Source organism: Poecilia reticulata, chromosome 17 (assembly GCF_904066995.2).
Source record: "Poecilia reticulata chromosome 17, P_reticulata-male-v2, whole genome shotgun sequence".
NCBI lineage: Eukaryota > Metazoa > Chordata > Actinopteri > Cyprinodontiformes > Poeciliidae > Poecilia > Poecilia reticulata.
In genome coordinates this window covers 21,989,264-22,013,854 of record NC_088846.1, presented here as the reverse complement: position 1 = coordinate 22,013,854, position 24,591 = coordinate 21,989,264, and the positions used below count along the sequence as shown (strand labels likewise).

Here is a 24,591-nt window from a genome sequence, read left to right as displayed (position 1 = left end):
CAGTACAATACTCCTAATGGCATTCAAAAGCAATCTTTTAAATGTATCAATGCATTAGACTCCCCAAATTGAGTGGGGAGTAGAGTTGCTGCATCACTACACAATCAATCTTAGAGTATTGTCAGGAACACAACCACCAGCAGACCCCACAGACGCTGCCCACTGAAGGCATACATGAGGAAACTGGGTCCAGCCTCGGAGGGATATCCTCCGAGGTGATACATGATGAAAATATTCAAAGCGTTTTGTAAGTAGGTGAGAGTGGAGTTCATCCCCCTCAAGGTTTAGCATAATTCACTGGTTTCCCCACTCTTTTTCTCAGAAGTAGAACAGCTCAGGGATCTGTTATCCTTTTCCACAGAAATGTGCATTTTAACGTTTCCTCTTGGATATGCTCTGATTCGAAAAATTGTATTCATAAGATTATGTAAGTTGCATTGGTCTCTCCTCCCCTTGCTGACTGCATCCATCTCACTCCAGTGTCGTCCTTCTCTCTTTTTGTTTTTTGTTTTTTTCCCAAACATAAGAGAGAGAGAGCAAACCACAGAGGAACACGGGGAGCATCAATACTCCTACCACTACTCATTCAATAACAAACTGTACGGCCAAGTAGACTTTATTATAGCGGTATCCTCTTCTGTAGAGGTATCATTTGGGATGTCTGGAAACTAATTCTGTACGGTTGCAAAGGAAGTGAGCCTCACCTCAAAGATCTCTCATATTCACCTGGGTCTGAACACGAGACGGTCTGGGCTACGGGCCAAACACAAGGGTGAAAGGAGAAACAACTGTTCTACTGGCGGGGAGAACAAAACTACACCCATCCACCTTTTATTCTGAGGTCATATCGGTTTACATATGGATCTCTGGCTCAGACAAGACAGAGGTATCGCTGGACTTGTGGGTCTACTTAATAAATTATAAGAGATTATGACATATTCAAAGCATCCCTGCAAAGACCGGATGTGTGTGAATTTCTTTTCATGGCTATTTAACAGTGGCCCGTCCTTGTCTTTAATTAGCCCATAAAAAGGCTTTGAAAATAAGATTTCTCTAGCCTGCAGGTCCTTTCCAAATTTAGACTGAATAAAGATGTTTAGAGAAAGGCTCTGTTAGCCCATTTGAAAGAATAAACTGCTAACATGTAGGTGACTTTTGCACTTGTTCAGGCTGAAGGCAGTGTTGACCTTTCAATTTCTGTTAAGCTAATTGTTTTTTATGTGCACATGAGATGGATGCCAGAACACTCCTTACTGTTGTAGATCTGGCCAAAATTAATATTATTTCACACTGAAATAAATCACCAGAGGAGATGAACCAAACATGCCTCACCATTGTCGTCTACTAAAGACAGACACCCAATAAAAAGACACCTTAGGGGAATTATTAAATGCAGAGGGACATTTATCAGAACTAAAGTATGGTTTTTGTGCTACATGTAAGTGCAATAAATTTAAATGAAGAGGGATTTTTAAAATTTATTTATGTTGTTTATCTATCAGTTGACGCTGCATATTTCTAATCACAGTTTGTATGTCGAAGTTGAGGATTGAGCTGTGTCCTGAAATAACATGCTGACAGCTTATTTCTGATGTTTCTTTTCACCTGCTTTCCTTGAAGGTCATGTTTAGTGAACCAGTCTGTTAATGGCCCATCAGCATAACTTTTAGCTCAATAATTTCTTGCGCCATGACAGATTGGCAGCCTGTCCAGCGTTCACCTTGCCCGTTACCTGAAGTGACCTCGGACAGGTTCCAGCCACTCTTACGCCTTTAGAGGATAAGTGGGCATAGATAATTGACTGATAGATGGATTCATGAGCCAACTTTGTTGCTTTAACTTTGACACTATTACCCACACTTTGTGTAAATATTGTTGTCCACCAGAGCAGCTCTTTATTTGTCTGTTGTTGCGTAATGTGTGTTTTAATGGTAACCTCAGGCAGAAGTCCTAATAATTAACTCTTGATTTATGTTGGCACTTTGGCCCCAGTGAAACAAACGAGGAGACAGGTCTACATTTTCTCTTGTTAAAGAGCAACCTCTTAATCAGACTTCACAAGGGCCATCGTGAATACCATGTTTGACGGTTTTATTTGAAGTGGAGGCTATAATTGCGGTTTTTCAGCCCAATTAGGCTATGTCATTATTCTCTTTTTCTTTTGATAAGTTTAGGATTGTTGTTTGTACATTGACACATTGAGATAAAATGCTTTTGCCTTAATGCAGAAGGAGCAAAAAGCTAAATATTTGCGCAATAATTCATTATTTTCATGGCTTTATCAGGCTGAAAGATCTGATCACAATGCAATGGAACAATTAATCACAGCCACACTTGTAAACTGGTGGGTGGCAAGTGGAAACTTTCACCTTTAATATTACAAAATAAAAAAAGTGCCATGCAGCTGATTTGCCTCCAATGACTCAGCTGTTTGTTTGGGTGCATTGTAATGGATGTGTGCTCTAATCCCATGTGCGGCTACACAATCCAGAATTTGGTCAGATGCAATCGGATATGAAAGTAACATCAAACTTTTCGCCTTTGAATCCGTTTGATTTAGTTTGGCTTTCTGCTGCAGATCTGAAAGTACTTCAAAGAAACGAATGTGACAGTTATCATCACACCCACAGCCCATCGCTCTTTGCCTGACATTGATCTGTTTGTAGCCGGGCATCTGTTTGACATGGCATATTGTCAATTAAGCTGACAGCTTGTCTACATTTGAATCAATGAAGAGAAATAATTGGAGAGATTCATTTTGTTGTTAACATATTAATGCTTTCCCCTCACTACTCTCCGAACCGACTTCATGCGGAGTTTTTCTTTTCTATCCTGTTGTTCTGTTGAATCAAACTCTGTCTTTGTTTCTAATAGCTCCTCAAAAGTTCTGCGTTCCTTTTAATTACAGGGTTATGTGGTTTTGATGATCACTGCCATAATCTTGTGTTTACTACGCCACCGCAAAATTGGTTGTATGATTTAGGTAATGAGCAACAAAGAATACAAAAACCAGCTGATCTTTTCCAAGAACATGTTTGTCACTGTCCCAGACCTTAATGGTTTCTTTTCGGCACTCACAAGGTACTTTCCTGAAACTTTTATGAGGCGCACTGGTTACTTTAGAGGAATTTACCAGCTACTCTCAAGGAAATTTGAAGATATTTTCCAGAACTCACTATGTACTTTTCTGCAAGTAATTAGACGCTGCCCAACATTTTTAGATTTTCCATAACTTACAAGACATTTTCTAGTAGTTGCTTGGCACTTTTCTGCAAGTTTCATGGAATGTGCTAGTTACTTTCTCGGCCAGGCAGTGGCAAAGATGTTTTTTTTTTTTGGGCAATACCTCACTTCCTTGATGTTTTCATTAGTTAGACCGAGGCCTGGAAAAGATATTACAAGCATTTGTGAGGTCAAGCTGACACCGAAAACAGGGTTCAGACCGAAAAACACAACTTTCTGCTAGTAGAATGCCAAATTCTGGTTTGAGGATCACTTCATGGACATTACTTTACATTCATTATGTCGAGCTGGATTATTCAAATTGGTTTATTTAGTTTTCTGAGCCTGAGGCATCTCATCTATGCTTGAGTGCACCAGAGGCAGATTGCAACCATCACTCCTCTGTCTGAACCTGAGACTCCCCTCTCTGGGTAATAAGCCTGCTATGATAATCAGCTACTAACAGGATTGTTTTTTTTGTTATCTAATCCAAATCAGCCCCAGATCTGTTTTTCCTCTGTAGTGCCTGGTGCCCTCACACTAATATTAGCTGTTCATGAGCATGTGCTCAGATTACTGTTTGGCCTGTGGCACCTGAAGTGTTTTTGCTCTTCTTTCATCTTCATCTCTGACCTTGCCAGCTGAAGAGCTCTGATGAACTCCTCTTACACCCTTTGAAAGACAACTGTGTCTATTTGTAAGCATGCATTTCCTTCTTTATTCTCCGTATTTGTTCATTAATAGAAATCTGTCTCTTAACGCGTTTTCAGAGAACCAGATCCCGCCCGGCTTCCCCACCATTGACATGGGGCCTCAGCTGAAGGTGGTGGAGAAGACCCGGACCGCCACGATGCTGTGCGCCGCAGGCGGGAACCCGGACCCGGAGATCTCGTGGTACAAGGACATGCTCCCCGTAGACATCAACAGCAGCAACGGGCGCATCAAACAGCTCCGCTCAGGTACAAACTTATCTGATCTCGTGGCTCAGCATGACTTATTGCAGATTTAGTAAACACAAGAAAGCCGAGCTGCGAGGTGCGAGATGTCACTGCATACCTGCAGACACCCTGTTAAGACATGAGGCCAATGAGAGAAAAACAAAAGGCCTTTGTTGTCACCGATGATTTCATTCACTGCTTTCATCACGGAGGATAGAAAAGTTTTACTCGGCTCGTCGTTGTCACCTTGATTACTTTGCTGACTTCTTAGACTTTTATTCTTCACAACCACACAGTCCTCACTTACACAGTTACTGAAGTTGGAATGACACTGTCTCCGTGTTCCTGCAGTCTTTGACAGTGACGCATGAACTTTTAAAACCTTTTGAAGTATGGAGCGAGGAAATTTCACCCTATTAAATAATCCCTAATCCCCTTTTAAACATGCAGCTGGGTCACAATGAGGCCAGCAGATGATGTATTAGCTAGGATTTCAACCTTAACCTAATGAGGTACTCTTTGTTCACGCTAACGGTCTCACTGATATATAAACAGCCTTATTTGGCCTGGGCTTGATGGGAAGTGTGCGTGGTAGATAGATTAGTGGGTTTTGGAGCAGGTTCAGTCATTGACTCTCCTCTAAGCCTAGTTTTACTTTGTGTGGTTGTAAAAGCCCCACTGTATAAGAGGCAGGTTTTCTTTGTGAGGCTTCTGTAATGGAAGAGCAGCTTATGAAGTGTCAGACTTGACTGCAGGTCTGAGGAGCAAAAAGGTCAAAGATAATAGATACTTTAGGGGCATATATCATTATTTTTCCCCCACTTTTTTTCAAGTCATGTTGAGACTTGCAGCTCAAGATAGTTATTTAAATGAGAAAGTAGAGGAAATAAACGGAAGGCAGCAGAGAAAGGGGGAGAAAAAAAACCTTGCTGAAAGGTGTAGATGTTTAGTTTGAATGTTTGTGTCAAGGCAGAACACAATATCCACCTTGACAACAGTGGTGACAAAGTTTACCTCTCAAGTTTGAGTGAAAAATAAAGGCTTACATCTAAAATAAGGATGTGAAATGGAGGAGTTTGAATAATTATCACCAAGATTAACCTACTTTATATTATCGAGGAAATGCAATTCTCACTTTTCTCCACATAAATCCATCTTTCGAATATATAATTATTTTGAGGACGCCATCTGTAACGTCACTCAGTCTCTGCTCCATCTACAACAACCCTTTGTGGCCTAAAAAGTCAGGTCAAGTTAATCCTACACATTTTGAAGATGGATACAAAAAAAATTAAAAATACAGGAAAATTTGATGACATAGCCACTGAAGGAAAAGCTGGAAATGTTCGAGAGCAGTCCATGTTATTGGCACTGTAAAATCATAACATAGTAGAAGCTGCATACTAACTCAGCTACTTAATTGTTTGATATTTTTAGTGCAAGGATAAAATTGTGCAGAAAAAGAGAAAAGATTTTTTTTTCCCCCTTTTCACTTCCAGCAACAACTTTTAATTAGTTTTCTTTTCTCACATACATTTGGAGTGCCTGGAAATGTGCTGATATGCCATGCCCTCAGACTAACATTTCTTTTTATCCACCACCGTTTTCCTGACATCTGCTGCCGCATCAGGATTTACATTACTGAATGTGACACGAAATGAGGCCAATTCTGCATTGGCAGAAAAGAAGCACATTAATTTGTTGCCAGGGCTGAACAGAAAGGGCCCACAAAGTTATTATTATTATTATTATTATTATTATTATTATTATTATTATTATTAACATTAACATTATTATTGTCATTGTTAATATAACACTTTTTATTTCTTTTTAACCGTTTTCCTGATTCGTCTTATGCTGCAAAGATACTAATTCCTTTTCTGTCAAAAGGTTGACATAAATGCTTCTTCTTGTCCATCACCCTATTTACTCTGCCTTCTTTTCAGTAATTACCCATGTCCTTTTTATTAACAGCAAAAGAGAGTGAATGCCAACTTCAATCAGAAAGCATAATTAAAACATTTTCTGTATGAATTAAAAGCTGCTGTGGAGTGAAGTAAGCGTGTTCAGGGTTGTTTTCTGCTTAAGCCGAAAGGGGAATATTATATTTCAAGGGGTTCGTCTGACAGAAGGGATCCTTCTCAAAGGTTTTGCTGTTTTTCTGCTGTACTCTCCAACATTCATACCTGCTGTATTTTGTAGCATTGATTAGGTGTGTTGAGTTTTGTTAAATTACATTTAGGTGGCCTCTACTCTGTCATTTTCTTTATCTGTTGCTCTTCAGAAGACATGTTTTTTTCCCCCGTTGTTGTAAGTGGATTACTAACTAATCTCTCAACCCTGTTTTCATCTAAATTACTCCCACATAGGTGGTACACCAATTAGAGGTAAGAATGACAAATGGTGTATTGGAAAAACATAGCGTCCACGCCATACCCTCCCGCCCACATCTGCCCCCCGTTATACTCCCACCCCCTCATCGTCACGTCGCCGGGTTCATCTTCACTGTTGGCGAATCAGCCCACCCTGTTTCCACTGTGTCCTGGTCGACCCCCCGACATGTTCTGTCTGCTGTCTGATCCTTTACAAACAAATTATCACCAACCTCGCCATGCGAAGGGCAGTGCACCATACTACTGTGCATGAGGGTGTGAAATCTGAGTCACTTTAATAAGGTAGCAGGTACAGAGCCTTGAAAAAGATCTCACAGGTCTGGAATCTTTTCACATTTTGTCGTATTATATCCACAAACTTCAGTGTGTTTTAATGGGGTTTTATGTCGCAAGCCAACAAAATGTAGAGCATAATTTCAAAGTGGTAGGGAAACTTAAAATGTGGCCTTCGATTCTGCTACCCCTAAATCAAATCTGGTCAACCATTCATTATGTTCCAAAGCAAATTTTAAAAAGCCATTTTGACAAGAGTGGTAAAAAGAAATTCGTGTAGGCTCAAATGGTCAGATTAAATCAAAATTACATTTTTGTGACCCACAAATGGTGGAAAGGTGTAAATGATGTGGGGATTCTGGAATGCAGGGAAGCCGATTAGAGTTGATGTAGATAAATGCAGGGAAATCCTGGACAAAAATCAGAGGAAGCAAAAGACTGGAGGAAGATGTTGCTAGAAGTCAAAACAACATATGGAGTGGTCTAGTCAAAGTCCAGACTGTAATCAAGTTTGGAATCTGTGGCAAGATATGAAAACTTGCATATAGGCAAGACAGTTCTTGCCTATATGTTGCTGACGATTTAGTAGCTATATGACTTTGGAGGCAGTTGGCGACTCTGGATTTTATTTCAAACTGTCAGAGTAAAGATGGCAGAACACTGCAAAAACATTAAATTTTACCAAGCATATTTTATCTAGTTTCTAGAGCAAATATGTTAGTACACCTGAGCCAAATTGTGAATTACCTTTACAATTTGTTCAGGTGTTTTTGAGCAGAGATGCATCCAAAAGATGCTAAGCAGTTTTACTGGAGGACTGGTCTTATAGACTCCTGGTCTATCAAATAAAATTCTAGTGAAATATTACAAAACGTGAAAAGGATCCTTATGAGCAGAACCTCTTCTCTCTGGATTTTTACCTGAGGGAGCAAAGACTCTCAGAGGAGTCTTACCTGCCTCATTAATGCAGCCTTAATGGGAGATTGAAGTGACTACATTTGCATAGAACCTTAGCTGAGTTGCCCCCCTCGAATGGAAACAGGGAGTTTAATTTTTAAATTTTTTTTGTGGAAGTCCTTTGCCATATTTCCACTTATGTGCATTTGAAGTTGGAAATCTGTAACAAGCTGAATTAAATTTCCAAATGTTCACCCCTGCATATATGGTCGACGTTAAAGCAGCTGATGCATTTTAGGTAGAATTGGAACTACAAATATCCGAGCGCTTGGAAGACGTTTTGCTAGTGTTGCATCTCAACAAAACGCAGAAACCTTCTACTTTTTTTTTTTTTCCGGGCTCAAACTGCTTTCTCCTGCAGGAGAGCAGGCAGATTGACAGATTGGTGACACTGACATTAGTATGCAGGTTCATGTCAGCGCTGAACCAGACGCCGATGAGCTCAGCAAGCCGAACAAACACCTCGGAGGGATGTGTTGTCATGAGATCTGAAGTCGCACACCCGACATGTCACCGCTCCGCCCCTGTTTTACTTCTGTTGTTTCGGTCTTGTCTTGCGTCGAATCCCCTATGGTTGGTGAACCTGTTTGTTACATTCATCTCGTGCTGCATGACGTGAAAATGCATCATATTCTGAGTATTTTTTTATTCTTTTATTTGTCATATTACAAACTGCATGGTGGCTCGCCGCCTTTTGTGGGAGCACCATGCTGCTTTGGAGACGTGATAACTTTTATCACCCCGCTGCATATATTCTACTGAGAGAACCAGCTTTTCTCTGTGTTTTTATTCATTCGCTTTTAACAGCGGTGCAGGTAAGTTCACTGCTGCTTTTCCTAATTTGTCAAAAAAAAAAAAATTACTTGTTTCATCTGTCTTCCATTTGCAAGTCAATAGCAAATTATTAGCTGTTGGCTGTTCATGGGGAGTGGAAAAAACCCTCCCCTGGACTTGTCTCCGGGGTTTTCATACTTTGTTTGAAGCAACATGTTGGCCTTCATTCAGATGCCTGCAACAACTTGGATTTGTGAATACAAATCAAAGCCATCTGGCAGAGGAGAGTCTCCCCTTGGTGAAACGTGGTCAATAATTTTCTCACTGTTAACTGAACTGGTAGTTGTTTCACTACCGGCTGCTAGGAGCCGAGAAACAAATTGTTGCTTTAACCTGTTCAGTGATTTTGTTGCCTGGTAAAAAAAAAAAAAAGAGAGAAAGTCAGATGTCTGATATATTGTTTCACCACTGTAGCCTTGATCCTGCCTGTCTTTCACCATGGCCTCATTTCTACAAGCTTATGTCATGCATTTACCCAGCGTTCCTTCACATGGGAAAGTCTGGAGGAGCCGTCAGTTTCATGTTTTTATGTCCAGATAAGAAGGAAAAGTAAATTATGTAATGAGAAATACTTTCAGAATTTATTCAATCAATCTCCATCCATCCATCCATCCATCCATCCATCCATCCATCCATCCATCCATCCATCCATCCATCCATCCATCCATCCATCCATCCATCCATCCAAATATCCTTCAGATGTTTTTTTTTTTTTTTTTAGCTAGAAAAGGTTGATTTCAGCCTTTTTCAGGTAAGATTAGCTGAAAAAGACTCTAGGTCTGGGTACTGCAGTGTGAGAAAGAGTGAAACCTTGTTTACTTCCAGCTAGAGTAGCATTACTGGTTTTGCTAATATGTTGCGTCTGTGATGAGAGAATCAAACCGTTGCACAAAGTATCTCCTCCTGTACATACCAAAGACTCCCAATGGCATTATGATCTGGACTGCCCTGTGACTATCCATGTGAGAAAGTGCTGCCTTGTGCATCATTTCATCCATCAGTCTTCTTATTCTGATGTGGGATGACAGGAGGTCAGACAAGTCCACATTCATTTGAATTTTCCAGTGCTCTCTAGCTTTATACTCCCTAACAAATGAAAGCCCTTTTGTGCCTTTCCGCCCCTTAAGCCTTGCTGATAAGTGCTTTTGCTAAGGCAACACAGCTGTTTGGTCCCAATACCCCAGGTTCTCATTATATTCAGATCCTTCCACAGTTTATTCCATTAATCATTTGGATATTTTTCCTTCCACATGTTTTCTGCAATATGTTTCACCACTAAATTCCCACGTTTGAACAAAGTGTTGGACAAGTCTTTAGGCATTTTTAGGAGATTCATCAACCTCACGTGAAGCATTAGTTAATAGCAGGTTGCCAACTGAAACATAGTGATCACTGCACTGCACTTCCTCGCAGAGTTGTGATTACGTTTTTTGGGCAGGTTGTTACAAATCAGTACACTTAGAGGAAGTAACATTTCTTCTTCAGGAGCATTGAGGTATGTTATCCATCTTAGGGATACGTAAAATGCACATTTATATCATAGTAACAAAATCTCACACTGACAAACAAAGGCTGCGGTTCTCCAGCGGTCAACATTTTTCTGTGCTATTGTCATTTGTTGACTGGAGGAACCATTGAAAATAAAGGTTTAAGTTATTCTTATCATGGAAAAAGTAGATTTAATGTACTGAAATTCAAAGGCTGGATCTTCAGTGGTGTGAGATTAAGTTACAGCCACAACATATGAATATTATTTAAGGATTTTTACTCATCTTCTTCCATTTGGGTCCAATAAATGTAGAGGGGCTGTCACACTTTCCTGACTTGAGTTGTTCAGGCAGTGATGGTTTTAACATGTTATTTAAAACGACCGTCAGACATGCTCCGCTTTCATTCATAACACGACTGGGCCAAATATTTAATCACCAGCTTTCCTTAAACTCACCAGAACATCTAATTGTTTGTGTCGCATCATTGCAAAACCCCGTCCATCATGTCTGAGCGTGAACTGGGTCAGTCTGACTGACCTCGGGCTCTCTATTGAATGATTCTGTTTAAATAAATGTGCATTGCTTCCGTCGTCTGTCCAGAAGGCTAACCTTGCTAATCCTCCACTTAGGAGCGCTGCAAATTGAGAACAGCGACGAGTCGGACCAGGGAAAATACGAATGTGTAGCCATGAACGACGCTGGCACTCGCTACTCTGCACCTGCCAATCTCTACGTCAGAGGTAAAGTCGAACGTCTCTCACCTGTATTTATCAATGATATTTCATCTGTTTCAAATACTGCTCTGTGAAAAAGCATTGAAATTCCTCTAGTTTTGGCTTTTTGTTGCACATAAATGTTTCAGTTCAAAGATAACTTTGAGATAACTTTAATACAAGAGTTCTTCTTTTACCTGTAGAATCAAATTATTCAAATAGGGCAAATCTAAAAAAGATGATATCTATTAGTCCATTTTTCACCGAATCCATTAAGTCATTCCTAAGGCTTTGGGACTTTTTCAAACCACAGTGAGAAATATTATCCACAAATGGAGAAAGCATAAAACGTGACCCTTAACCCCCAAGTGAGGGTTAGTGATCACAACCACCCACTGTTAGCTGAAAACTGCAAATAGGCACACTTATGGTTGTTTTATTCTGCATTTAAATGCATTAATCAATGCATTCTGCACTTATTTAATTTTATTATTTCAAATGGCAAATTTACCTTAATATGCATCAAACTAAATATACACAATAAGATATTACATGAACAGGGTTTCTGCCAGCAGCATTAGAAGGAGCAGAGCATTTAGTAGGCCTCTTACGGCACGATTAAAAATGGTCTTAAAAAGCACGTCTCCATGAGAGACAACCAATAGCATGTCAAGTGCTATTGTGCTAAAGTATTTCAGCACCACAAGTGGTATTTTTTTTGTCTGATTTTGATATGCTCAGTGAAAAAAATAACAATTAGGCTAATTTTCCTTCAATAATTTGGAGTTTGAGAGAAGAATAGGTGAACACTGAGCCACGAATAGGTGAGGTCACTGACTCATCCAGGAGGTCTCATGGACCCCAGAACACAGAATAGATCTAAAGCTCTGCAGGCTTCAGCTGCTTCAGCTGATGTTCATGTTTCAACAAGGAAACCAAGGCGAAACCACTGCTTAATAAAAGTAAATCAAAGCAAAACATTCTGTAATAAAGCATGGTGTGTGGTGGATGAATTGCTGTAATTGATGGGCTCATGAATTCTGCTCTCTACCAGAAAATCCTGGAGGAAAGTTTCCGCCCATCCGTTTACGACCTTTAGCTCAAGATAACTTGGGTTTGAAGGCAGAGAGAAGTTGTCCAAAGGACACCTGCAAATCCAGCCCTGAAAGGCTTTAAAAGAAACCAACATGAAGGTTTTGCAGTGGCCCAGAAAAAGTCTGGACTTAAATTCAATTTGTGATTCTGTGGTATGACCTTAAGAAAGATGTTTGTGCTGCAAAACCCTCCATTGTGGCTGCATTAAATCTATTCCACAAAAAAAAAAAAAGAGAGACGTTTAATGGTAGTTGTTTTCGCCAAGAGTAACACAACCAGCTATTAGGTTTAGGGGCAATTACTTTTCCACACTGGACCAAGTTGGTTTGGATAGCTTCTTAAGAAAGTGCTTTTTTGGGTTTATCCAGGCTAATTTTGTCTGACGTTAAAATGAATGATGATCTGAAACATTTAAGTGACCAAAAAAAATAAATAAAAAAAGGGAACATGGAAGCAATCTGAAAGGAGGGCAAATGCTTTTTCTCAGAATTGTTCCCTGTGGGAAACACTTGGATTTCCTCTAACTGTTGTGCAACTCCCAGCATTTCCACTATTCTTCTTTTTTTTTTCTGCATCCATTCCTGTGTTTGTCTCTGTCTTCACCGCACTTTTCTCATTCCTTCTGTTCCAATGAACTGAGCTAACCTCAGCCTCCAGTTTGGCTGCAGACTCAACCAGGTGCAGCCCCCGAGAAAACAGCTGCATTGAAATCGTTTCCTCCGCTGGCACCGACGCCGGGGCCTCCTTTCTTTTTTTTAGATCGACTGTATCGAAAGGGGCCATTATTCCCCTCCGCACAAACCCGGAGCTTCTAAAGACGAGGACGGGGGTCTAGGGTTTCCCGAGTTTGTTTATGCTGTAACGTCTCCGTGAGCAGACTAATGCAGGCGCGGGGTTGGGGCCATGCGGGAAAAAGCTGCTATAGGAGGGGAGTGAGTAGTCGAGGTCAGCCCCTGTGGATAACACCAGCATGGCTGATGTACATGAAACACAATAGCTGCTCCAGTTGTTAGTGTGCGAAAGTGTCACGGTAAGAAAGGGACACGCTTGGATATCATTTTATAATTTCGTTAAAAGCGTACAGAACTGGAGCATGCAGCCTGTTTTATGGATGAGTAAGTCTTTTGTGTCTTTTTTTTTCTTTCATCAAGATAAAGTAAGTAAATTACCGCTTACTGTGTCCCATATATCCAGAAAAGAGAAAGAGAGAGAGAGGGAAATGATTTTTGTTGCATTTATTATCTCACATGAGCAGACGAGTAGTATAAATGTCTGGTCGAACACAAAACTTCCCTCTGAATCAAAGGTGAAATCCTGTTTCAAGGTTGGAGGAGGATCGCATCTGCAGATTAAACATCACTTAAAAAGCTCACATCTTTCATGTCAACAGAGGTAGAAGGTAGTCAGCCAAACGGCGGAGCCGAGGAAGGGATGTAAGTCTCGACTATTAATCAGTACATGTCTGTCACAGGTGCAGACACCGGCTTTTTCCCCCCTCAGAGGTAATTACAGTAGTTGTGTGGCGTGGCGCCAGCAGGGCCTGGGGGCCCTTCTGCTCCGTAACACCACCCAGGTAGCTGTCAACCCACTGGCCCTAATACCCGGCTTTTTTTCCGCCAGCCTCGCCACACCAGAGGAGAGATAGAAATCAAACCAAGCGTAACCTTTTAGACGTATTTTCGACTGGAATGGAGAACAAAAGGCTGCAGCCGTGTTTTCGCTCCGTCTTTGTTGCCGGCGCTGGAGCTGGAGAGACGAGACCCGGGGCGGCGCAATCACTCCGCTGCTAGATTGGGCGACTTAAGACGGGTGGCCTTTGACATGCCTGTCTTCCTCTGCTGCTGTTCTTTTGCTTAGGTGTTTTTTTTGTTTGTTTTTTTTTACACTGAAAGTCATTAGCGTTGATGCAGTTAGCGTCTGTTAGCATCTGTTTACTATTTTTGTTTTTTCAAGCTCTTGCAAAAGTATTTGTACCACTTTATATTTTTTCCATTTTGTTTTGTTACATACAACCACACTCTTTAATGAACTTCACTGGGTTTTCTTTTGATCAACACAAAGGCGTACATGATTTTGAACTTTTCAAAAGAGCGTCATGCGTTTGCATTCATTCCCCTTTACTGTGATACCTCTAAATAAATCACCTTAAAACTTCACCTGGTTAGTAAACAGACTCCAGTTGGGTGTGATTATAAATAGCTTTACTCTGGACAGAACACACTCACTGTGAAACATGGTGTTGGCAGCATCATGCTGCGAGACTTTTCAGCAGAGAAACTTGGAGAGAGAGTCACATACAGGGAGAGTATCTTTATTGGCTTAAAGCTAGGACTTTGACTAAGCACTTCATTCTGGACATGTCAGTTCTTCCATGAAACATGGTGGTGGTGGTATCATACTGTGGGAGCTGGAATGATTAAGATGATAGGTCAAACTTTAACCCTGTTTACACATGTATCCCCACCGCATGATGCTGCCACCACCATCCTTTCTTTGTAGTTGTGACTGAGTATTAACGGTAGAGGTTTTGGAGAAATGTCGAGATCCATGAATTTGTTTCCTTTTAGCTCACAGTGAGGCTATGTCACTGTGTTGGTCTTTATTGCTAAATCCTAAAAAACACATTCAAATTAGTGGCTGTAACATTTCAAAATGTAAAAAACGTGAAGAGTTGCGTTTACTTTTGCAAGCAGCTGCATTTGACATTCATTTCACTCCATGGTGCTGTTACCGAAGACTTGATCCATTAATTCATGTTACAGCTAGAAAACTTTGATGTTTAAACGTTTTATCTTTTTTTTTTTATGTTTGTGTACAACACAAAGTGGGGATTTTTCAAGATGGCGTGCAGCAAACCACAAGAGAAACCCAACCACACACACACATATAAACACACACCTGTCAGACATGCATTAAATGTTCTTGTTAGGGTTTGGTGTTTTGTATCCCTGGATGTGTTTCCACCCCACATCCCCCCCTCTTCCTGCTCTGTCACCACCTGATCCGATTCCTTTCTGCGGCTACACAAACACGGCGCCTGCTCCACCGTCACCACCCTTGTCTTGACATTTTAGAGCCACCAGAGAGTGATGTCCTCATATTAGCGTGTGGGAGGAGTAAGACTAAAGGAGACGACGATGGTGGGGGGTGGGGTTGGGGGGGGGGTTGTTTGAGGGCGAAGAGCGTGCTCATCTGTTGTTTTTCCCGTTGTGTTTGTATCAATTTACAGTATGTCCTTTTCCTCGTTATCCATTAAGGACTGCGACCGTGTTTGAAGGTGTGCAGCTGCGGGTCGCTCTCTTGTGACCCTCCTCTAAAAAGGGAGGACTCCATCAACGTGGGCTGAAGCACACAGCGCGCTGTGATCGTGCTTGAGCGCTCATTTGTCAAGCGTTTATCCCACAACGGAGGAGGGATGTCAGCTTCTGTCTGCTGGCACTCTTTCATATATCCATGTGACATGTCAATATGTCACCGAGGATAAAGTACTGCAGCTGGGTTTTTTTTTTTCCTAACCAAAATATCTCGATGCTGTTTTATGTGTGTGTATGTGTGTGTGTCTCACGGAGGGAAACTTGGAATGTGATCAATTCAGGTCAGATTTATGAGGGGGGAGAAGAAGAGCAAGGGCATATTTAGTAACACTGACATCAGCATATGCTCATGAAGAATAAAGGTACAAATTCATTGTGAATTATAAGAAGATTGTACTTAGAATGGGGAATTTTTGATAAAAGTTTGATTAAAGACGTTTGAACCTACTTATTTTAAATCACAGTTTAGCTAAAAAATCTGTGTATCTGTTTTTTTCATTGATTCTGGATTTAGACCCCTGAATTTATTCCCATTTTGTGATTTTACAACCACAAACATTGTTAGTTAAAATTATAGGAATTTTAACTAACAAAATTAGTTAAAATTTTGTTAGTTAAAATTAAAATTTTAACTAATTTTAATTAGTTAAAATTAGTTATAATGTTAACTAATTTGTTAGTTAAAATTATAGGAATTTTAACTAACAAAGCTTCACAAAATAATGCATAGTTTGTGGAAGGTTAGTAAAACCGGAGTTTTGACGAGTAAAAATGTAAAAATGTCTTTACTCTGATCTCCTGAATCAAATCCAGACATGGCAAACATGTTCACATCTGCTAGCTAAACACACCAGTCACACGCTGCGGTGGCAGCATTATCCTAAGTGGTTGCTTTCCTTTTTTTCAAAAGATAAACGGTAGCACTGGGTTTTATTTATGGCGTATCGGAGTAAATGGTGTTGAATATGATGCTGCATTTGTAAGAGTTTTAAAGCAAAACTCTTTTCCTTCCTCTTACCTATCATCCACCAAGTTTGTGTTTGTGACAAGACAAGATGGAAAAGCGTTTAAGGGGTGTGAATCATCTTGTGAAGCTCTGTCTCTCTGTACCATGTCACTAACCGCCTCTGTGTATTAAAAGCACCTGTCTGTTTCACTGTTTGTCTTCCTCTTCACTTTGCATCTTTCTCATTCCATCGGTCATCTTCATCAAATCACTTCACCCGCAAAAAGATCAGCGCGGAGGTTGGTCATTTTCACTTTCTGTCCCTTCCTCCCCATTAGTGCAGATTTTTCAGAGAAAGGTCCACTCCCTCCCTCCCTCCCTCCCTCTCTCCCTCCCTCCCTCCCTCCCTCCCTCCCTCCCTCCCTCCCTCCCTCCCCATCCACCTCCTGTGGTGAAAACACAGGTATCCTTTTCCCCTAGAGATGAATACATTATTAATAACTCTCCCTAATCCTCGCAGTTCAATTGTGTGCTGTTGTCCACGTATTTGCATGGATCCCTTTACAGCCCTTGCATGCTTTCCATTGCCACTCCTCCAAAGTGTGTTTCAATTAGTCTTGCCTAAACATATAAAGGAGTCCCCGAGCAGTTAGCTTAAGTCATTATTAGCCCTCCGTTGTATTAGCGTTCTTCCTCACCGCGCCCGCCCGTGTCCTTCCTGTTGACTGTATCCACCAACAGCTACAGCGGCTTTCACTGTTAGGCTTTCCATCCGCCTGTGTAGGGCCATCAGAGGTGTGTGATGGATTACTTGGGTATTCAGGTGGCAACCGGATTTGTCAGGTATTTAGGCAGCAACACCCCGGCTCTCCCACTGAGGGACATGGGTGTTGGAGCTGACAAAGCCTTTCTCTGGGGATTACGTCTGTTTTACCAGCGTGGGCAGCTTCCACCTGGAGACTGAAGGATGTCGTGGTCACATTATGGACTAATGAAAAGAGAAAAACATCTTCCAGTCTTTCTGTGACTCACGGGTGTAGCAATACATTTAGCTCACGACGTTTTGTTCGTGAGAATGAGACGAGGCTCCAGGAATATCTTTGGGAATAGTAAAAATGACAATTTCTTTGTCTATACGAACAAACGCTTCACAAACTGTTTTAAAGAATCTCGGTGTGCAAAAGCTTATTTTAGATTTAAGTCGTCCATGTATTCTTTTTTTAATCCCAGTTCATAACAGAAATCATGGAAAATTGCCTCTTTAATAAATAGGATAGTAGTTTAATCTACTCAAAATGTTTTATATATTTTCTGTTTAAACTAGGATGTATTGGTTTATTTTCACAATGCAAAGCAGCAATTTTAGCTATTGAATTAAATGTAGTTCACATTAGAAATTAAATGTAGTTCACATTAGAAAACCCTTGAAATACATTGTTTAACTCTCGTAGCTGAAAACCAAAGTGTTGGCAGCTAACTCTTAGCAAGTATTGGTATGTAGTTGTTACAGCCTGGCTCTGATGTGAATGTGAATCCTTTACATTTTTATTTATTTTTCTGAATTTCTGCTCATTAAACACTATTTAAAAATGTTGCCAGTTTTTACACTCAAACATAGACTTTTTGTTTGTCAAATAATTTGATCTTGCCACAACAGTATTTATAGGTAATTTATTGTAGCAGAGATATTTGCAGTCAGCATAAAGTTATCCATTTAAGGATTGCTGGACAAAATCATTGTAGGTTTTGAACTAAAGACAATTAAGTACAATCCAAACTCGTTTTAAAAAACTGAAAAACAGGCGTTAAGTGCTGGCATAAAGTTGTGAAGCAGATGCTAATGTTAGCATCATTAGCAGCTAATAGTTAGCTAGTCACAATATTTTCACAGTGATCAGAAATCGGTCTGATCTGTTACATCACCATTTTTTTATTTTTATAGAGTCCCCAACACTTTTATACTGCAAAGATTTGACACTAATATAATATATTTTCAAGAAATTACATTGCACCAATTCTCTTTATACATCTGTATATTGGAGAACAAATGTATAAATAGAATAAAGGTAAAGCATTGAAAATGATTTACTTTTATGTTGCGAAAATCATTTAAATTCAAAACAATGTTATTGTATCGTGTATTCAGTGTAGAATCCAAACAGTTCAAGTTTTACAAGTCAAAGTATTTTAGATGTTAAAATAGGCACTATAAAAAAAGCTAAAATACATCTTTTGTTCATACATGAGGCCTGAAAGCACCTGTCTGTGTCACTGTTTGTCTTCCTCCTCACTTTGTATCTTTCATTTCATCAGCCCACATCAACAAATCACTTGACCCAAAAACAAGTGAGTACAAAGGTTGGTCATTTTCACTTTCTGTCCCTTCCTCCCCATTAGTGCAGATTTTTCAGAGAAAGGTCCATTCCTTCCTCCCTCCCTTCCTCCTTCCCCTCTTTCCTCCCCATCCACCTCCTGTGGTGAAAACACAGGTATCCTTTTCCCCTAGAGATGAATACATTATTAATAACTCTCCCTAATCCTCGCAGTTCAATTGTGTGCTGTTGTCCACGTATTTGCATGGATCCCTTTACAGCCCTTGCATGCTTTCCATTGCCACTCCTCCAAAGTGTGTTTCAATTAGTCTTGCCTAAACATATAAAGGAGTCCCCGAGCAGTTAGCTTAAGTCATTATTAGCCCTCCGTTGTATTAGCGTTCTTCCTCACCGCGCCCGCCCGTGTCCTTCCTGTTGACTGTATCCACCAACAGCTACAGCGGCTTTCACTGTTAGGCTTTCCATCCGCCTGTGTAGGGCCATCAGAGGTGTGTGATGGATTACTTGGGTATTCAGGTGGCAACCGGATTTGTCAGGTATTTAGGCAGCAACACCCCGGCTCTCCCACTGAGGGACATGGGTGTTGGAGCTGACAAAGCCTTTCTCTGGGGATTACGTCTGTTTTACCAGCGTGGGCAGCTTCCACCTGGAGACTGAAGGATGTCGTGGTCACATTATGGACTAATGAAAAGAGAAAAACATCTTCCAGTCTTTCTGGGATTTATTTACTCGTGTAAGTGTAAAGATAAATCTAGCTCATGATGTTCTTTTCATGAAAATGAGGCAAGATGTTAGCAATGTTTTGAGGAAAAATACAAATTTCCATGTTTATCTTCAAAAATAAGGTCTTGACTAATCATAAACTCTAATCAGTGTACAAGCATGTTAATTTTTATATGCTTTAATGACTTTAAGTAGCTCCTTATACCCAAAAAACAAAACATTAAAAATGCCCCTTTTGACAAATGTGTTAATGGTTTTATGAAGTGGCGACCAGTTTGCCATTTTACTCAACCTTTAGTCATAACACAACAGAGCTAGTCAATAACAACTTCATTGTTTCAAAATCTTTATTTCTGGACCATCTAAGAATATTTTCCCAAATCATTCAACCTAATTGACAAACAATATCAGACTTTGTGCTAAAAGATGTTGCTACAGCCTTAATTACAGGTGATTCATGATGCAACAAACTGAACTCGACATTAAAATTTATACCATCCCCTGTAGTCAAGATGGAGGTGATTCTCAGGAATTTTTTTCCTCCTTGACTTCCATTTGCACTTCTCTGCCTCACAAACAGCTGACCTGTAGAATATTTAAGAATGAGCTGCCAGAGTGCTGACAAGGGGATGATCAGCCATCATGGCCGCCCAGAGACGCTGCTGCCAGGAAGACTCGCAGCCTGCTGACTCTGTGCCAGTTTGTGCCAGATATTGATTGACTGGACAGGTTCTGCTATCCTTGGGCACTTTGTCAGGGCAGTTAAATTTATAGGTATCCAGCAAGCAGGCAGGCAGAGTGGAGACAGGGCTTATTTTGTGGTTTTGATAGAGTCCCAGAGCCCATCTCTCCGAGCCGCTCTCGACAGGAGAGAGGCTCCGGGGGAATCGATAACAATTACCTGCCCTCTAGTCATTTTGTTCCACAGCACCTCTCCAAACTTAACCGCGCACCATGAATTATTCACAACATTAAGTGTTCAATATACACAAGCCCCCATTGACTGACTGCTCATAGTACTCTTAAGTCTATGGAATCGCAAAAGAACAACTGCTGCTTTGAGCCAAATGGACTCATGGTTTTATATTTGGCCTACATCCGTCTGCTTGTTCTGAGAATTAAAATGAAAAGAAGAAACATTACTGTAAAAAGGCACACGTGGCTTCCAATATAAACTCTTAAGAAGCTCAACGGAAGTGCCTCGACTGGAAGTCCTGCAGTCAGTTATTAAAGAAATTTGAACAAAAATGTCAGATTTTTCCCCTTACTCATAGTTTTTCATTTTCTTGAAATCAGCTATTTCTCATCTCCAACTTTAGCTAAGCTTTGACTTAGCTAAAGAAACAGCTAAAGAAATAGAAGAAAAGATAAGAACAGTAATCAAAATAGTGGTTGCCAATTCATTATATTTAGAGAAAAGGTAACGTCACACTGTGTGTTAGAGAGTAGTTGTTGTAAAACATCAATCAGTCAAATTTTATTTGTATAGCACATTTCAGCAGCAAGGCATTTCAAAGTGCTTTACGTAATTAAAATAAAAACAGGAATAAACAGTGAGAAAGAGAAAAAGATTTTGAAAAAGATTAAAACAAAAAAACAAAAAAGATGAAAACATTAAAACCTCAGAGTTTTAGTTGGAACACCATCTAACAAGGGTACTCACACCTTAAAACCTTCATTAAAACGTAAACAGTGAGAATAAAGAAATAAAAAGTAAAGATAAAAACATTAAAAACATCAAAGACATCAAAACCAGCACTCTAATCCTAATTTAGCCATAAGCAACTCTAAACAGGTGGGTTTTAAGTTGATTTTTAAAGGCACCCAGTGTTTCAGCTGTTTTACAGTTTTCTGGAAGTTTGTTCCAGATTTGTGGTGCATAGAAGCTGAATGCTGCTTCTCAAAAAAAAAAAAACATGTTTTTTTTTCTTTCATAATGCTTTTTAAACTGTCTTTTGCATCTCACAGCATATTTTGTGGTTAGCGCTGCTGAGACAGCAGTATCTTAAAGCTTCTTTCTTGGTTACCCAAGAACCAAGATTTCAACAAGAGTAAAATCATTATTTTGAATGAGAAACGGATAAATGGAAAACTTAGAAGAATAAAACAGCCTTGCTGTTCTCGACCAAAGTTTTGTTGAAGTCTGTCTGTCTTACAGGCTGATTTAACCTTTTTCGACGTCTTCTTAAAAACAGGTATTTAGCTTGTTAGATTTATCTGCTCTCTATAACGCCATTCTCAAAGTCAAATATGGCATCGAGTGTAGCTGTAACTGTAACCTGGATGTGCATAGGTAAGGTGCGTTTACTGATTGGAAAAAAGATTGTCAGTTTTCAAAAAAAAAAATAAAAAAAAAAAATCCTGCTGGGGCCAAACAAGCTGAAACTTTTTAAGGTCAAACTTTCCATGCATGCTTTAGTCCAGACCTGCATCTCCATCTGCTTACAGAGCTAGCACCTCAACTATCCAATCTTTACATGGCAAAAAAACAAAACAAAAACATTTTTTATGTATTTCATAAAAGTTGACATGTCATGACATCCATTCATCATGAAACCCCCATTTTAAAAACTTAATTAAATGTTGAGGAAAATCAACTTTAGTCTTACGCAACTTTGGCCGTTTCTGCTGTTGGAAATTGTGTGACAGAATCTGACGAGGCCAAATTCCAAAAGCAAAGCTGCCAAAGTGTTCTGCGGCTCAAACTTGGGATATTAATTATTTTTTGATACCGAGCCAAGTAGCTTCATCCCACGTGAATCTGTTGATTAAAACAGCAGAAAGTCTGCATGCAGAACCTCAATTATTATGGGAAAACTCAGATGAATGTGAACCTGGTTTCCACCCCCCCACTTATTACGGCCAGAGAACCAGCCTCTTTCCCTGACTGGAATCTCAAAAGGTGCTTTTGTGTTTTTCCATTTCACCACATAATGAGGGGAATAACAAGCACGGCTGTAACGACGTTCCGGTTCAAATTAGATCCGGGAGAGGGGGGTGAAGGGTTTTGACGGTGGGGACTGGAGGCAGACTCATATTTGAAAATCCATTTTCATGTAGACCCGAGCGTAAGAGCAATTATAGTCGAGGTTTTTTCTTTCTTTTTTTTTTTTTTTGTTAGTTTTTTTCTGAGACACACGGAGATACTGTAGTGCATTAGGGGAGACAAGCAGTGCGAATTCTGCAGGGAGAGTATTTTCTTTTTATTTTGCTGTTAGTGTCTTGGAAACATATGAACAGCAGAGGTGGAATAGAAATAATGGGTTCTCAGCGGGAAGCTAAATGTTTGGCGAAGCTTCACTTTCCTCATAGTCGAGGATAAAGAAGCTGAAGGCTCTAACTCTTAGATTGAGTGCACACTACTGGAACATGTCATAAATTTAACAGGTGTGACACTAATGGATGTTCACAAAGTGTTGTCAGTTTTTTTCCCCCCCTGCAGTGTCATATGGATAACTTTCTTGCCAAAAGTTCCCAGGAAAGGGATCTAAAATGTGTAAATATGAGAGGCATTTTGGTATGCATCTTCATGGAGACAGAAAGTCATATGTAAATGCTGGCTGCCTGTTTATCCTGGGCTAGCTTTTCAGTGTGCCGTAGACCCTCTGAATTGGTGTTTGCCTTGTCCCAAGCGACGTCAACGGGCCCTTCTTGTCTCCATGGGAACCTCTATTTAATGTCAGCCTATCTGCATATCAGAACTGCACAAAGAGCGAAAAAGACAGAGGGAGAGAGCTGAAGGATCCAGAGAGAGAGGGAGAGGGAGGAGAAATCAAACAATGGCAACTCCACAGGGTCCCTCAATGATGCAACTACCGCTACTGTTTGACACTTTGACAAAAGAGGTCCGGACATAGTCTCCTGCAAAACTGGACTATTTTTGGTAGTAATCTCTCTTATTGTGGGGAAAGGGGGGGAAAAAAAGAAAAAGATTTCTTCTGAATATCCAGAGCCATTTTATGACAATCCTTTTATTCCCTTTGTGCTCGCCTGCACATTTGGACAAAAGCGATCAGCTCCTCCTTTCTATTAGACTCTGAGAATTTTCTTTTTTTTTTTTTCTTTGTGATGTTGCATGGAGAAAGAACATTCACAAGTTTTTACACAAGGAAGGATTGTGTTTACCTTGCATACCCTTACACTCATTTCCTTTCATTTTCTTTTCCTCTTAGTGCGAAGAGTCCCACCTAGGTTCTCTATTCCACCCAACAACCAAGAGGTGATGCCGGGCGGCAGCGTCAACCTGACGTGCGTGGCGGTGGGCTCGCCCATGCCCTACGTCAAGTGGACCATGGGTCAGGTGGAGCTGACCAAGGAGGAGGAGATGCCGCTGGGCCGCAACGTGCTGGAGGTCACCAGCATCCGCGAGTCGGCCAACTACACCTGCGTGGCCATGTCTTCTCTGGGGATGATCGAAGCCACGGCGCAGGTTACCGTCAAAGGTGAGGCGCAGATTTGAAGAGAAAAGAGCAACGTTGAGGTAGACTTTAAATTTTATCGCGATATTTTGTGGTACTGTTGTGATAATGGTAAAAATGATCATGATGAAGTGTTTATTACTTCTGTTTTTAGGTCATATACCTATTGGAAATGCGGTTTGATTTATATCACTAATCTGTACAGAGAAACTTAATTGAATCATATTTTTAAATGTGCTGATATTTATTGATGCTCTCGTAGAAAAAAAAAGCTGTGCAGAAATTAGTAAAATAACATTTCGGTCAGTTTTTTTAGAACATGAACTGACATTTACTGTAACAACAATAGATCAAAATTCTGCAGAATTCTCACAATAACTGATAAACAACACAATAAATCCCCCCACCCCTATGTTGATGCAAGCAACTTAAAGAGTCCTTTTTGTCACCATACAAGCAAAAACTTTGTGATAGTCCAACACAAAGCAGTGCAGGATTGTGGATTTGGAGAGTTTCAACTCCTTTACAGTAAATAAAATCCAGTTCAACATTTTATGAAGGACTGTACAATCCACAATCTGAAAAGAAAAACATTGTGACAAACTTTAACTATCTATACATGGGTTTTGGTAGTGTCCTCTGCACTTTAAGTGTTATTTTTTAAAACTATTCTTTCTTTTTCATAACGTTTTCCACCTTTGTGTTGATCCGTCACTTAAAATCCCACTAAAACTCATTAAAGTTTGTGTTTATCATCTGTTGAAAGAGCTCAAAGGAGTGTTAATACCTTTGCAAGGCTCAGTAGATCATTAAAACATAATCTAATAAAAAAATACCTTCATATGCCCTTTGAAACTAATTTTAAACACTTTACAGTTACAAATTAAAAAATATCAAGGGTTTGGAGTTTCGTCGTCGATGCATTGATCTCTCCGGCTTGTA

General features: G+C 40.1%; 1 protein-coding gene across 17 annotated transcripts in view; it reads left to right on the top strand.

Moving 5' to 3' along the window:
* Window positions 1–24,591, top strand: part of LOC103479767 (protein tyrosine phosphatase receptor type F) — a 238,265-nt gene that overhangs the window by 129,493 nt on the left and 84,181 nt on the right. For 9 of the 17 annotated variants that reach the window (XM_081597905.1, XM_081597904.1, XM_008434405.3 and 6 more), the window contains 4 exons: window positions 3,993–4,181; window positions 6,530–6,547; window positions 10,737–10,847; window positions 23,404–23,673. In XM_081597905.1, coding sequence (XP_081454031.1) covers window positions 3,993–4,181; window positions 6,530–6,547; window positions 10,737–10,847; window positions 23,404–23,673 — 588 coding nt within the window. The remainder of the gene's footprint in view (window positions 1–3,992; window positions 4,182–6,529; window positions 6,548–10,736; window positions 10,848–23,403; window positions 23,674–24,591) is intronic. The other 8 variants (XM_081597907.1, XM_081597910.1, XM_008434416.3 and 5 more) reach the window with 1 other exon arrangement.